This window comes from Macrosteles quadrilineatus, unplaced genomic scaffold, assembly GCF_028750875.1.
Source record: "Macrosteles quadrilineatus isolate MER2022 unplaced genomic scaffold, UCM_ALF_1.0 Scaffold_2__2_contigs__length_208266976, whole genome shotgun sequence".
NCBI classification, from domain to species: Eukaryota; Metazoa; Arthropoda; class Insecta; order Hemiptera; family Cicadellidae; genus Macrosteles; species Macrosteles quadrilineatus.
This window is the reverse complement of record NW_026542595.1, coordinates 127275310-127291988: the sequence shown is the minus strand read 5'-3', so window position 1 is coordinate 127291988 and position 16679 is coordinate 127275310. Positions and strand designations below refer to the sequence as shown.

Here is a 16679-nt window from a genome sequence, read left to right as displayed (position 1 = left end):
TGATTTCTCATGTCAACTGCAATGAAATTATATTATGGAAGGCTTATCCTCTTACGGTTTTAGTGGCAACGGATAAGGTGCGGTTATCTATGTATAAAGTCAAACTAGTTAAGACTATACAGTGTGAGTTTTAAATGAGTTTCCCTCCATTTCTCTACATTTAAGATATCAACTCCGGACCACGTCAGATCATTGTAGAGTAGTAAGTACTTCATTTAGACTGAGTATACATCTTTGGCTGCCATCTTGGATCAACCATATTGGATGAAAAGTTGAAGTGTTAACTAGCTGTTTTGAGTTATATTCAGTTTAAATTGACGACTCGATTCCCGTACGCAGGACGGACAAACAGCTCGTATTGTTAAAACGTTTTTAGTTAATTAATTTATTGCTTACATTTTTGTCTATTGTTTATTTGTAAATGTTGCTTCCTTGTATTGTTATTAACTTTTCCATTGTAAAATGGTGGAACCGTTATTGGGTCTGATGATGATTGGAGTGTCCAATCGAAATCAATCACCACTTACCATATTTTATATGTATTTACCGTCTTGTGAGTCAACAGTATTGTTTGGCTTATTTTTCTTTCAAACATTTAATTGTTTTTGTCAAATATATTATTAAATTTGCAAACAAAATACTTTTACAATTTTTTTCGTGTGATAGTTTTTACTTGATTTAACTGATATTTTCATTCTTAACTGAACAATGTCCTAAGTGTTCTGTTTATTTTTATTCAATTTTTTCATATAGAAGACGTAAATTGCCCGGTTTAAAACCAGCGAAGCCTTCATAAAAGTTATGAATATTTCGCAACCCATTTCACCTCCCAATATTTAATATTTCAGTGGAATGTGGCATTATCTAGAAACTAGTAAACACCACATGTTTTGAACATTAATCGCCGTAATTAGAGTTATATAAAGGACAGTTGCTGCAAGTTCAGCTCACTATTGCCATTAGAGTGTTGATATTTGAGACTACAACATGGTGGTTCTGCTTCTCTTGTGCTTCACATCCCTACTGAGCTTCGCAGCTTCCGACACCTTCGGCTTGAATGATGAACTGGCAACCAGATACTTGGAGGAACAGTCTATAGATCTTTTGAAGGAAGAAATCGCCAAGATAATCACACCAGCGTCAGTCAAGGTAGATATTCACAAATACGAAACTAATAAACAAATCCTTTTTGATGTGAGAAACATACAACTTACGCATGACAAGACAGTTAAGATCAAAGATATCCAAGAAACAGGGGAATCAGTAAACGAAATAAAATACAACCTGAAGATGGATGCTGATGGTACAATAAATAAATTCAGCAGAGAAGGAAACACAGAAGAGAAAAACCATATGGAATTCGAAGCTAGCCAAGTCGTGTTCTCCGTCTACTCGTTGCCAGGGAGCTTTGGTGAATGTTCCGTCAAAGTTAAAGATGCGAAATTCACTTTTGGAAACCCCAATGGAGTCACAGAGGACGTGTGGAATACCTATAAGAGTCTGATGGGAGACAATTTGGAAGATAAAATTAAGAAGAGTATGCAGACTGCCCTTGGAGATAACACTAGCTGGATTTGTGGAAATATACCAACAAGGTTCACTGTCTAAGGCAAAGTATTGTAACCTTACATATACTAAAATTTGAGTAATGCATTAATGTTTACTGTGAAGTTGAAGTTACTAACATTAACAGCTTTAAAATGTGCTATGGAGGCGTTATTGGTTTATTCTTGGCGAGATTTGGATATTTGTTTCATAATGATATTTGGAATGCACAAAAAATCGATTTTTTCGATTAGCAAAGTAATTAAACATACGAAATGTGACATAAATTACTCAAGTAATAGAATAATGTAAGATTACTGTAAATAACCTATATTCGTTGTGTAGAGATCGAACTTTTATTCTATGTAGAACTGTGAAATCTTATACAGAAATGAATAAATTGGTTATATTGATATTCTTGGATTTACTGAACAATAACCTCAAAAGTGATTTAACCATAATCCTTTACTATAGGTTAAGTGGCGATCATATAGATATTACTTTAAAAGAATAATACAACTAGGTAATTTACCGTAATATTTTATGACAATTGACAAAACATGGCACTCTTTTGATTTATTTAACGTAGCATTATAAAAATAAGGGTTTCACCAGGTTTTCGGTAATTTAATGGGATATGAAATAAAAAAAGTGTATTTTGTATGCTCTGTAACTTAAAAACAAATTGGTTTCCATTAAAAATAAAATACCGTTAGATTGACTCCGTCTAAGTTGTATGAGTACGACACTAAGGTGTGCTGCTACAGAGAAGGTAATAAAGTGTGTTTTAATTTGAAAAGTTAATAGCTTAGTTTGAAATAAAGAAATTTACTGCAACTGTTGATATATTCTCCACAAAATTGACATGAGAATTTAAATGTACCGTTTTTAAACATTTCTTTCCTAAATGGATTGGATTTTTTAAAAAAAATTAGTAAGAAATGTACTGCAACTGTTGATATATTCTCCACAAAATTGACATGAGAATTTAAATGTACCGTTTTTAAACATTTCTTTCCTAAATGGATTGGATTTAAAAAAAAATTAGTAAGGTAGTAATTAATGTTGGATCGTCCACCCGTTGAATACTGTGTAAAGCGCGTGGATAAAACTGTAAAAAGTTTAACAATTGAACGCTTACTATTCCATGTGGTTCATAATGATTTTATTTTCAGTTTAATTTTGTCTTTAGTTTGAATTTCATATTCACAATCAAATTGTTTTTGTAAACTTAAAAGTCACTTTTCAATTGAAGACAGGGAAAGCTTCCACATAAACATACAATTTATTCATTTGATTTAACGGGCTAGAAAACATTTAATGATACCTTTTAATATACATGAATGGTGACTTTACGGCTTAAAGATGAAACCTGAGACGAGATCATTAGTAAAGGATCGCTCATTTAAAAACGGTTTAATGAATTACAGGTCTTTTTGTAAAATTTTTTCTCCACATTCAGACTTTCAATAAATATTCAAAAGCCAAATTTTCAGTTTGAAAAACATAATATATTTAGCAAAAGAAAATGTTTTTAATTAGAAAGAAAATTATTAGACCTTTGTGTTATAGTGGTGGTTGGTTAGAATATAGTTTGAATAAAAATTAGTTTAATTTATAGACATAATAATTAAGAATGAATTAATAACGCAGTAGTGTAACCTTTAAGTTCTCAGTTTGTTTTATATAGTTCGATGATAAAATTTACAATTTTTATAACACTGTAGCTGTCTAGGAAAACCTCTAGGCCTGTACTCATTAGGAAAGCCATTCGATTAGGATAATCATACCATTCAATATCCAGTTGATTTTATATTTACGATTACTGTCCTACTGTGATATTATTGTTTAGACTTACGCATACTTATTCTAACTGGGATTAGGTAAAATAAGTCATAATAGGCAATACAACACCCACAATTTTCTTAACCGAATACAAAACTAATATATACTTTATGGGTTTGGAGCGCTTTCACCTAAAAGTGTTTTAATTGACTTGACTATAAGAAAGAATGCCACTGGCGTAGGTACAAGAAAAAAAACAATATATTGGCTTCCTAATAAGTCTTAAAATAACAATAGAACAAATAGAAACCAAAATGTATTTACTTATTTATTTCCAACGGCAAATACCAATACTTATAGGAAACATGATCCCAAGTAGCAAAAATCGTTTTCAAATGGTTGGCCCTACGTTTCTGTCGATGGTTGGCCATCGGTATGTTTTAGCACTAAGTCTTACGGTTGGCTAACCAACCAATTTTCAACGATGGGCCAACCATTCCATTGGACCTAATCATAAAAAACACAAAATAATAAAGATTTAGTATGAAAAGCATAATTATCAGTTGAGTAACTAGTGTTGAGTGTTGATTTATATATTGTAACATTTCGTGTGAAAAGTTATTGCAACCTTTACTAACTAACTGGTTACTGTGAACCAATGCTAATATTTTGTAGAAGTTGATAATATTCCAAGCATTTGATAAAACTAAGTGGTTACACAACACACATGTGTTAGATATTAACTTTTGTAAATTGTAATTACGTGAGTCAGTGGAACATTTCCATGAGAAAAATGTCTATGAAAGGTAATAGTATATTTTATCACCAGGGCCTAAAGGGACTCTTTTAAATTTTTAAGATCGAGGCGAAGCCGAGGTCAGAAAATGAGCGAGAGTTTGATAACTTGTAAGCCCGTTTGAGGAACTATAATTTATTATCTGAACATACTAGGTTACAAAACCCAATAGGATAGTTCACCCTTGTACTGTGCCGCTCGTCCCTTGCTTTGTTTGATATATTCTCCACAAAAGCGTATGTGGGCGGGCATGCAAGTTAAAAGAGGCCAACAACCTCTTAAAAAATAATAAAAACAATAATGTAAGTTTTCAATTAGTAATGTTATAAATTTCGCCACCTTGTTGACTAAGGCTGTTTTTAGGCAGAATCATTTATTAAAATATCAACAATCGAGTATACAGGGTGATTGATATAAGTGTGCCAGCCGTTTTATTCGAAAACCATAAGAGATATCAAAAAAAGTTAAATGGTAAGTGCCTTGGATTTTTTATTTAAAAAATTGTAGTCAAGTCAAAAAAATTATTTTAGCCGCCATTTTTCCAATATGGCCGCCAACTTTGATTTTTCTTACGGAACATCCTGTATTTTATGATGTATTCTGGTAGAAAATGTGATTTTAAGACGATTTTATTCTTGTGATTGTTTTCATAAACCTAACCGTTTCAAAGATAATAATGGTTTAAGTTGTGAAATTTTGAATGGTTTTCGAATAAAACAGCTGGCATGCTTGCTTAGGCCTGTATCGAAACTCTTTCTCATGCAAAAATGTTAAAACTTTAACCATTATTATCTTTGAAACGGTTAGGTTTATGAAAAAAATCACAAGAATAAAATCGTCTTAAAATCACATTTTCTACCAGAATACATCATAAAATACAGGATGTTCCGTAAGAAAAATCAAAGTTGGCGGCCATATTGGAAAAATGGCGGCTAAAATAATTTTTTTGACTTGACTACAATTTTTTAAATAAAAAATCCAAGGCACTTACCATTTAACTTTTTTTGATATCTCTTATAGTTTGCGAATAAAACGGCTGGCACACTTATATCAATCACCCTGTAGATGGAATTTGTTTCCAATGTATGACTTTTATAATATATTTGGTTCAAAAAAATATAACATAAAGTAAAAATAAAATCTTTACCAAAATACCGTAGAAACGGTATTTTGTTAAAGGTAACTACTATATTCGAAAGATAACCAAATACCAATAATATTTGGGAATTCTACCTAGGTAAAAAATGCAAAACAGTTTCCGTTTTGTTTATGATTCATCACAAACCCCCCGCTGCGCGTCAGAGTGCTTTTCCAACTACCAAAATTTACTGGATGTTTCGTTCCTAACATTCTTTAAGTGGTCGAATGAAAAATGTTTTTATTTTTAAACAAAAAACTATAGATATTGAGATATGTGTATTGATATCTGTTTTAAAACTGTTGAAATAGTTAAAATAAACTTAGGGGTTTAAGTTTAATTCAAATTTGAAATTAATAATTTCGAAAGCTTAACGTTTTTATTTAAGATTTTATAGGAAACACAAAAATATAATTATGTAGGTACAGATCCAGAGATAGATTATTAAGATACAGAGATAATCTTAAACAAAGCCATATTTTATTTTACTTGTTCGTAGGTTATTATTGTTCAATTTCAATGTCCAATGTCAAAATTTAAAACCATAAATCTGATTTCACAGGAACACGGCTAAAAATGCATTTTTAAACTGTATCTTTTCATTTACAACACCTATACAAACAACTAGTTGTCGACCGCATTAAATGACTAGCTTGTATTTATTAATTGTGTATATTCATAACGTACAGTAAACATTTCTCTTTCCCCTCTTAATCCTTAGTGAAAACTACAAATTATTAAAAAAAAATATGCCACAATAACGCAACCGATAATAACAACTACAGATAACAGTTAAATAACTTTTTAATAAATTTTAAGATTTCCATCCTATTATGGATTTATTGTAATTTAAACTTAAGATTGTCGTTAGTTCTTAAATTCCTTGGACAGTAATTACGATGAAGTAGTAACCTAAAGGGGTTTTAGAGACATTATTAGCTTACAGACAATTGTCGTAATCTTTGCCACAAAATAAGTTTAACAAGACAAAGCGGCTTAGGAAGTTATTCAAAAAAGACAACCAGATTTGTGCTTATTCAGACTAACAATCTTTTGTAACCTAGTTAAAAAAAGATTTATTGTGTAATTTATTACTTCATGGTCTTAACTTGAAAGTATTTACCTCTGATTGTTAAATTGATGAAAAATCTTTATAAAAGTAAAAAAAATCTATAGTAACGGTTACCGAGATTCTGATGACGATAAGCCCTAGAGCTGAAATTCGTATGTTTCCTTAGCAGTTCCTAAGTATTTTCTCAATACAACTAAAATTGTCTAAGGAAATGAATGATATTTAATTGGACGTTCTTTTGACTAAGGTTTCTTTAGTTGACCTTTGAACCTTAAACTCTAAACTCAGTGCCAAAAGTAACTTAGGCAAACCAAAACTAATTCATTGTTATAATTTGTCACAAGCTTTTATTTGTTCATCTTGGACTAAACGCCGGTACGGTTATAACTTTATTATTTTGAACTGCGTAATAAGATGAATCTTTTCAGCCTATTGCTTCGATTTTAAAGGCATAGTGATACATAAATCTGTTAAGTCTTATTCATTAGGCAATTATATAAAAAAATAGGAAAAGGAAATAGGAAAAATAGGAAAGGGAAAGGAAATAGGAAAGAAATACACAAATCACAGATTGCCCAGTAACAGATTGTTTATGAACAGGTGATGGACCACCTCAGACTGTCTGAACTTTGAAGAACTGTTTGACTTAGGTGACGAAGACAAACGTTTTATGCTCAGAATGAAATGATCTCAATTAGGAGAGTAAAAAGAAGGTTTTAACAAAACATTTGGCCTATTTTTAACATATATCAATCGAAATCATAAGGCATGTTACCATACAAATGATTATCAGTTGTAAAAATTTATATATTTAAATATTATCTTTATACAAAAGAAAAAAAAAGATTTATTCAGTAAGTAAATATTATCAAAATGCATTATAATAAGCAGTGTAATCAAACAAATAAACAACCCGCTCTAGGTTGGCCACATAGAGATAATCAAGTGAAGCTTGAAAAAATGAGTATTCCTCTAAGTGGTTTAATTAACATCAAGCACCAATGAAAAGTATTCAAGTATTTATTTCTGCTTATTAACGTTTGAATGTATACATCCATTTAGATGGACTTGGTGCAGTATAAAATAAGTATAGCGGAAGTAATTTAATTTACATAGTTGTATTAGATTATGCTATCACTTGATGGTAGGATATTTAAGTTTCAAGATTTCTTAATGTTTAAAAGTGTAAAAACGAGTAATTCTAATTAGCTATTGTATACAACGAAAAACCCTTACAAAGTGGCAATAAGTTTTTCAACGAAATATTTTTCATAAAAAATCTTCAAATGAAATTTATTCAAAAATGTCGTAATAGATGATCATTTTTCAAAATACACTTTGTATGAGTCTGCTACCCAAGATACTAAAATAGTATTTAGAAGTGTTGAGGCGTGTTACATTGCTTTCATATTTATCGTAAACTTCTTATGTCTGGACATACCCTCTTATTGGTCTTAATCGGACATCTTAAATACTATTGATTTCTCATGTCAACTGCAATGAAATTACATTATGGAAGGGCAGAATCCTCTTACGGTTTTAGTGGCCACGGATAAGGTGCGGTCATCTATGTATAAAGTCAAACTAGTTAAGACTATACAGTGTGAGTTTTAAATGAGTTTCCCTCCTCCTTTTTTCTACATTTAAGATATCAACTCCGGACCACGTCAGACCATTGTAGAGTAGTAAGTACTTCATTTTGACTGAGTATACATTTTTTTGGCTGCCATCTCGGATCAACCATATAGGATAAAAAGTTCATTATTTTCAACATTAGCACTGTCAGAGTTCATCTTTATAAGTGTTAACTAGCTGTTTTAAGTTGTATTCAGTTTAAATTGACAACTCGATTCCCGTACGCAGGACGGACAAACAGCTCGTATTTTTAAAAAGGTTTTAGTTGTTCATTACTGTTGGATAATTTATTGGTTAAATTCTTGTCTATTGTTTATTTGTAAATTTTGCTGTCTTGAATTGTTGTTAACTTTTCCTTTGTAAAACGGCGGAACCGTTATCGGGTCGATCATTACTTACCACCTTTTATATGTATTTATTGTCTTGTGAGTCGACAGTATAAGTGTAAATATATTATTACAAGTGTTGTTTGACCTATTATTTGGCTTTCAAACATTTAATTGTTTTCGTCAAATATATTATAAGATAAATTTGCAAACAAAATACTTTATCAAATTATTTTGTGTGCAGTTAGTTTTTACTCGAATTAACTGATACTCTTTCTTAACTAAACAATGTCCTAACTGACCCGTTCATTTTCATTCGAGTTTTTCGTATAGAAAACGTACAACGTACAAACGTAGTTTAATACCAGCGTAACCTTCATAAAAGTTATGAATATTTCGCAACACATTTCACCTACTAATATTGAATTTTTCATTGGAATGTGGCGTTATCTAGAAGCTAGTAAACACCACATGTTTTGAACATTAATCACCGTAATTAGAGTTATATAGGACAGTTGCTGCAAGTTCAGCTCACTATTGCCATTACAGTGTTGATATTTGAGACTACAACATGGTACTGCTTCTCTTGTGCTTCACATCCCTACTGAGCTTCGCAGCTTCCGACACCTTCGGCTTGAATGATGCTCTGACGTCATCGTACATGGACCGAAAGGATGTGGATGTTTTGAAGGAGGAAATCGCCAAGAAAATCACACCAAGGATAGTCAAGTTAAATGTTTTCAATTTCGTACATTATAAACAAATCATTTTTAATATAAGGAACATACAACTTACGTATCTCAAGACAGTTAAGAACGAAAAACGCACAGCAACAGGGGAAGTAAACGAAATGACATACAACCTGAAGATGGATGCTGATGTTGAAATACCAAACGAAGAAGAGAAAAAGGATATGAAATTCGAAGCTAGCCAAGTCGTGTTCACCGTCAACTCAGCAGCGAGTGTTGGAGAATGCTTCGTAAAAGTGAAAGAAGCGAAATTCACTTTTGGAAATCCCACCGGAGTCACAGAGGAGGAGTGGAATACTTATAAGAGTCTGATGGGAACGAGTTTGGAAGATGACATCAAGAAGAGTATGGAGACTGCCCTTGGAGATAACAATAGCTGGATTTGTGGTAATATACCAACAAGGATCATTTTCCAAGTCAAAGTAACGCTAGTAACACAAGTAACAGCAAGTAAAGTAGTATTGTAACCTTACATTATACTAAAATTTGAGTAATGCATTAATATTTACTTGTTGAAGTTGAAGTTGAAGTTACTAACATTAACAGCTTTAAAATGTTCTTTGGATGCGTTATTGGCTTATTCTTGGCGAGATCAATTATTTGGAATGCACAAAAAATCGATTTCTTCTTATGATTAGCAAACTAATTAAACATACGAAATGTGACATAAATTACTCAAGTAATAGAATAATGTAAGATTACTGTAAATAACCTACATTCGTAGTGTAGAGATACATCTTTTATTCTATGTAGAACTGTGAAATCTTATACAGAAGTGAATAAATTGGTTATATTGATATTCTTGGATTTAATGAACAATAACCTCAAAAGTGATTGAACCATAATCCTGTACTATAGGATAAGTATATACAGATATCTATGGATATTACTTTATAAGAATGATACAACTAGGTATTTTACCGTAATATTTTATGACAATTGACAAAACATGGCACTCTTTTGATTTATTTAACGCTTCGCAGCTTCCGACAACTACGGCTTGAGTGATGATCTGACGTCATCGTACACGGATACTAAGTCCATTGATGTTTTGAAGGAGGAAATCGCCAAGAAAATCACACCAAGGATAGTCAAAGTAAATGTTTTTAATAAAAAAACTCGTGAAGAAATAATTTTTGAAATGAAAAACATACAACTTACGCACCAGGACACAGTTAAGACCAGTGAAGATTCAGGGGAATCAATAAACGAAATGACATACAACCTGAAGATGGATGCTGATGGTACAATACGAAAAAACGGTCAAGAAAACCCAGAACAGGAGAACACTATGAACTTCGAATCTTGCACAGTCGTGTTCACTGTCAACTCTGCAGCGAGTTTTGGAGAATGCTTCGTAAAAGTGAAAGAAGCGAAATTCACTTTTGTAAATCCCACCGGAGTCACAGAGGAGGTGTGGAATACTTATAAGAGTCTGATGGGAGACGATTTGGAAGATGAAATTAAGAAGAGTATGCAGACTGCCCTTGGAACTAAAAAAAATTGGATCTGTGGAAATTTACCAAGAACTTTTTAAGGCAAAGTATTGTAACCTTACATTATACTTAAATTTGAGTAATGCATTAATATTTACTTGTTGAAGTTGAAGTTGAAGTTACTAACATTAACAGCTTTAAAATGTGCTTTGGAGGCGTTATTGGCTTATTCTTGGCGAGATCAATTATTTGGAATGCACAAAAAATCTATTTTTTCTTATGATTAGCAAACTAATTAAACATACGAAATGTGACATAAATTACTCAAGTAATAGAATAATGTAAGATTACTGTAAATAACCTACTTTATTCTATGTAGAACTGTGAAATCTTATACAGAAATGAATAAATTGGTTATATTGATATTCTTGGATTTACTGAACAATAACCTCAAAAGTGATTGAACCATAATCCTGTACTATAGGATAAGTATATACAGATATCTATGGATATTACTTTATAAGAATGATACAACTAGGTAATTTACCGTAATATTTTATGACAATTGACAAAACATGGCACTCTTTTGATTTATTTAACGTGGCATTATAAAAATAAGGGTTTCACCAGGTTTTCGGTAATTTAATGGGATATGAAATAAATAAAGTGTTAATTTTGAATGCTCTGTAACTTAAGAACAAATTGGTTTTCATTAAAATAAATACTCCCGCTGCATTAAACCTGTTGACTGGGAGTTTTTATTCACTTGATTGATTAACAAGTTTTCTTAATATCGTTAGATTGACTCTGTATAAGTTGTATGAGTACGATACTTAGGTTTGCTGCTACAGAGAAGGTAATAAAGTGTGTTTTAATTTAAAAGTGGATAGCTTAGTTTGAAATAATGAAATTTACTGCAACTGTTGATCTGCATAAAATTGACATTAAAAATGAAAATTTACAATTTTAAAGAATTTTTTTCCTAAATGGATTGGATTTAAAATGGATTGGAAAAAATTCCAAAATTTTTTTTCTGGTCAAAAACAAGAAAGCCCTATTTTCACTCCATTAAACCCCATTTTTATAGTCTGATCATGCTGATTTTCGAACTCGTTAAAAAAACATAGGTTTACACTATTGTATCTGATTCAATCAAAATCTGAAGATTTTTACGTGCGTTATATATATCAACTCGAACGGATGGTGTTTTTAGCCTCTGTGGACATCGAAATGAAAAAGTAAAGCAGTCCTGGACTTAGGACCGTTCGTCTTGCCTACGGTAATAGCTTATTTTGTATATGGTAAATTCGCTAAAATGTTAGGTGTGTTTTTCACATCACATTAGAACGCTTTATCCCCGAAAACTGCAACGAACGCCTTTTAAACATAGCAACGTTGGAGTTTGCCGGGTGGCAAGCAATGATATAAATAGTTCTTTACATCCTTGGTAGCAAGCAAATAAGTTTTATTGGAGGTGAAACAAAACCATAAGCAGGGCCACCAATTTGACTAAGATGTCGCCGAGTTCCTAAATCAATAAATATTAAAGCGGCCTCTGCCAACATCCAGGGTGTCACCCCACCACCCATGGAGTTTAGGGGAGCTTCCCACAGTTCCTGGGCCCATGGGTTGACCTTGGCCTAGGAAGAAAGCCATAAAAGTTCCAGGAAGAAGAGAGGGGTCATCGGAGAGCGCTACTGAAAATTAGAACGTAAGAACAAATGGCACACAATGTCAAGTTGTGAAATTTGAATGGGATTTTTTTCGTCAATCGGGAATGGCGTAAAATTACTAGTCCCCTCTTGTTGAATGAACGAAGTGAATTCTCATACTGGTGTTAAATGCATCTCATCAATCTCCAATAACTCGAATATAACTTCGTATATCAAGTTGATGTTTTGCACAAAGGTTCTTTATCATATTATCTCGGTTAAGTTCGTTATTGGAGATTATTTGTTCAGTAATAATTATAAAATCCTTAAAAAACCATTTTAATTTTCCCCCATAAGAATAACATTATAAGCTACCTTCTTCTTCTTTTTTTTTGTTTACATTTTACGAGCAACAATTTTGTTGTGAATTCTAGAGACCGAAGTGAATTCTATTATTTCTTTCATCCATGGAGTAAACAGTTTTAACATCTGTAGGTATATTATATAAGTCAATGGTTTTATGCACAATAAATCTTTAAATTATAATTATAAAAAAAAAAAAAATTATATCAGAGGAAATAAATATGGGATATAAAAATATCCACCTAAATGTATTACAATCGATAAAAATGTTAGAACTTGTTTTTATGGTTGTTAGTTTAGTAGGCCTAGGTTTGAATTAAGTAAGACCACAGTCCTTGGAATGGAATGGAATGCTTGTTAATTAAAATAATGTGTGCACTTTATCACTTGGGTGGCATGATGGGTTTCTAAAAATAAGTGGTTTTAACATTGTCTTGAGCTTTTTATATTAATTAATTTCAATATTATTGTTATAGGGCCAATCAGATTTTTTAAAGATTTTTTTCAAACATATAGGTTAAGTTACATAGTTTCCCTTTTTCTTATCGTCGGTTGTTTGTTAGTGCTTTCTGTCGGGTGTATTTGTTGTTAATGTTGGCTGTAAAATAAAATAGTTAACATTTTGATACAATAATTTTAATGAATAAACCGCAAATATTACTCTTTGTAGTTAGGGTGTAAGAGTTAATTCACTTTATACCTATCTTTGTGACTGTTGTCAATGGCAAACACTAGATCTAGGTTAGGAACTGAGGGAGCCATGGCCATTGGTTAGAGACCATTAGATACTAAGCAAGGAAGGAACTTAAATAACTGTGTCTGGTTAAGTGTTTCAAAAGTTAATCGTCATTATTGAGATATGATCTTTCAAGTGTTATTTTGAATTTCATATGAGGCCTATAACTTAACGTTATCCGGTAAGTTATAAACTAGGCCTATTTAACTTAACTTGGTTACACTGTCAAGTGTATCTGACAGAGTGTTCCCTATGAAGTAGGGTAGCCTGCAATCAAAGGTAATAGGCCTAACCTACCTTGGCCTTTTCTACAGTCTAATTAATTTAAGTTAAAGGACCTAGGGTAGGCCTAAGTTAATAGATCAATTTATTCTAACCTTTAACTTGTATAAGTTAGCTTATCTGTGTCCTTAAGCCGGGTTTTCCTGGGCGCGGAGTGCGGAAAGGCGATTTAACGTCTTCCGACGTGCTTCTAGGAAAACAGTTAACTTGACATTAACTTAAATGACTGTAAGATGCCTACCTAAGACATGAGGAGGGCTGCACTTTTGTTTAGGTCCTACACTCATTCGAATGAAAATATCGATCGATATAAGTTATCGATCATTCCATTCGATATATCAAATTTGGTTAGTTAACTACGTTAGGCTAACCGAATGAAATACAGTAATCGATATAATCGAATAATTTATATCTTAGGCCTATCAATATTTTTCATTCGAATTAGTGTAGGATGTTTACTAAAGTGCAGCCAGGAGGAGTCTGTGTTTTGCAATCCGTTTCTGTGCCTAACTTAACTTAGGAAACTCCAGGTTAAGTAGGCCTAGGGTGAATTAAGTTAGGTAGACCTAACTTATCTGTCTGCAGTCAAGTTTCTATATAAAGCCTACTACATGCATGCCTTAGTTAGGTTTAAAGCATTCGTAGCTCATCTGAATCTATAAATAGTTTAAACTTATGTAACGAGTGTTCTAAAAGTCAGTTAACCTAAGAATTTCTCATTTAAGTTAGTAGTCCCTAGGCATGGGTGGAGTTCCGCTAAAACCTGCGATATTTTATCAAATTAATAATAGGCTATATCAATCATGATTCGGTTCGATGAATTTTAATAACTTAGGTCTAACCTATAGGCCGTTCCCTTCACTCACGTATCATAACTCAAGCAATAACAAGCAAAAAAGATCCAATTTTGATGATATTTGGTATAAACGTGTAAACCTAGGCTAGGCCTACATTTATTTTCACAAACCAGCATCATCTAACTATAGGAACGGGGGTTTATGGGGGTTTTATGAGGTAAAAATAGGGTTTTCTCATTTTTAACCAAACCCAAAATTTTACAATTTCTTTCCAAACCATTTTGTAGAGCTTAAAAAACAAATAATAATTTAGTATAATGAAGCGTTATTATGCATCTAATAGTTAGTGTATGGAGGAAATTCCAAAAATTGTAAATTTTAAATAGCTATAAGTAAGTATTATTCTTATGGAGAATAATTCAACTGTTGTACCGGTAGTTTGCTTGTTTTTGAGCATATTTTGATCAAAGTGCTTTGTATATGGCTCTCCTTGTTGCAGCAAACCTAAGTTCTCGTTTAACTAATTGAATTTAAATAGGTATTAGCCTAAATTTGATATTTTTAAGGAGACATTTTAGTATAAATCCAATCAAGCAAATATGCCTTAATAAGCCTACCTAGACCTAAAAAGGTAATGTATAACTTTCTTCTAGCTACTAGACCTGTGTCCTTAGTAGGCCTACTTAGGTTAAGTTGCCCATTTTCAGGGGGACAGTTTCGCAGGGAACCTAGCCTACGATACAAGAATTAGTGCGTACCTTTATTGCTGTTCCCTTCACTCACGTATCATAACTCAATAAATTTACAAATAACAATAATTACAATGGTATTGTTTGAAAGTACCGAGCAGCCAGTATAACCTCACTCTCAGGCCAGCAGAAGCTGCAGTTACTGTCGCGTCTAAACTCTAAAGTAATAGACCTTCAAATTTTCTCTCCACTCAAGTGATCGGAGAGAAAAACGTGAGCGAAGAGAATGTTTCGTGACCAAATAACTTATTTAGAGAGATTTGTTGTCATGATTACTTTCCAAAATCAAAAGTTACTCTGTAACAATTTAACCTCTGGGTTTTTTGATAAATACTAGGTTTAAAATACTCACTCACGTGATCGGAGAGAAAAACGTGAGCGAAGAGAATGTTTCGTGACCAAATAACTTATTTAGAGAGATTTGTTGTCATGATTACTTTCCAAAATCAAAAGATAATTTATTTTTGTTTTATAAAATTTACTACCCTATGTAACAATTTAACCTCTGGGTTAAAGTCACTTTGTAGTTCCCCTCTCTCACTCTGTAGTTCCCCTCGCTCACACTAATTCTCCTCGCTCACACCCAGTAAAAGCTCTGTTTATCAAAAAATATTTCTTTTTAAAACCTGTTTTCAATTTCAACGCAAGAACCAATGATCATTACACAGGTTTATTAGTTTTTTTTTATGAATTAAATAAAAAAGTAGCTTTTATTCTAAAATTTAACTTCTGTTTTGGTGTATTTGGTAAAAAATGGATTTTTTTTTGGATCAGCAACTATTACTTTTAATTAAATAACGTTTTTAAAATTTTTAATTGTTAGCTACAGTTATAAACTTTTTCTTAAAACTTTAAATTTTACTATTTTTCTTTTTTTTCTTTATTTTTAAGGGGGGGGGGAAAGGTGAGTGGGGGAAAAAATGTATGACATCCTGAAAGAAAATTGTATAATTTTAACAAAAAATATTAGAATTAAGCTCAGCCATCTTTGTTTTCTTATTAGGCTAAGGGATATCTTTCTTTTGATTTAATAAATAAATGATTGTAAAAAAAAATAATTTTTTGTTTTTTTCCGATCCCCAAATTTGCCTTGAATTTGAGAATGACCCATATGTTATAAGATGAAATATTCGTTTGATATAGCCTATAAGTTTAGGCTATAAAATATCGTAATCAGTTAATTTCTAGGTGATACAACTTACCTTAATCCATTTATCATGTAGGCCTAGGTCTCTTTCAATATTGAACAATTTATGCCTAACATATTTTTTAAGGATACTCTTTACACTGTGTAGCTTACTTTTTAGTTTATAATAATAGGCCTGATAACAAATATAGCATTTCTAAAAAACAACATCAATCTTTTGTGTATGATTTGTTTAAGAGATAAATTTAAAAATACATTGGCTACGGTAAGTTAACTTTGATCTTTTCATGAGTTTATAAAAAGGTGCCTAACATAACTATAAATTGGTTCAATAATAACTTAACTATCGTATCAAATTTGAGTTAATCTTAAGATACCATATGATATAAATAAAAAAATAACAAAAAACATTAAAGAAGCATTTTATTTTTTATCCTTAGTTGTTTTGTTATTAGGTGGCCTAGGCCTATT

The 16679-nt window shown here is 31.8% G+C and overlaps 2 protein-coding genes across 2 annotated transcripts; both read left to right on the top strand.

Annotated features, from left to right (window-relative positions):
- Nucleotides 1-937: 937 nt before the first annotated feature.
- LOC128986576 (uncharacterized) lies at nucleotides 938-9843 on the top strand. The gene is made up of 2 exons (XM_054407011.1): nucleotides 938-1624; nucleotides 9515-9843. Exon 1 carries the CDS (start codon nucleotides 988-990, stop codon nucleotides 1606-1608), a length of 621 nt encoding a protein of 206 aa, XP_054262986.1. The 5' UTR covers nucleotides 938-987; the 3' UTR covers nucleotides 1609-1624; nucleotides 9515-9843.
- LOC128986575 (uncharacterized) lies at nucleotides 8822-10905 on the top strand. Its single transcript, XM_054407009.1, has 2 exons — nucleotides 8822-9433; nucleotides 10030-10905. Exons 1-2 carry the CDS (start codon nucleotides 8869-8871, stop codon nucleotides 10581-10583), a joined length of 1119 nt encoding a protein of 372 aa, XP_054262984.1. The 5' UTR covers nucleotides 8822-8868; the 3' UTR covers nucleotides 10584-10905.
- Nucleotides 10906-16679: the final 5774 nt, after the last annotated feature.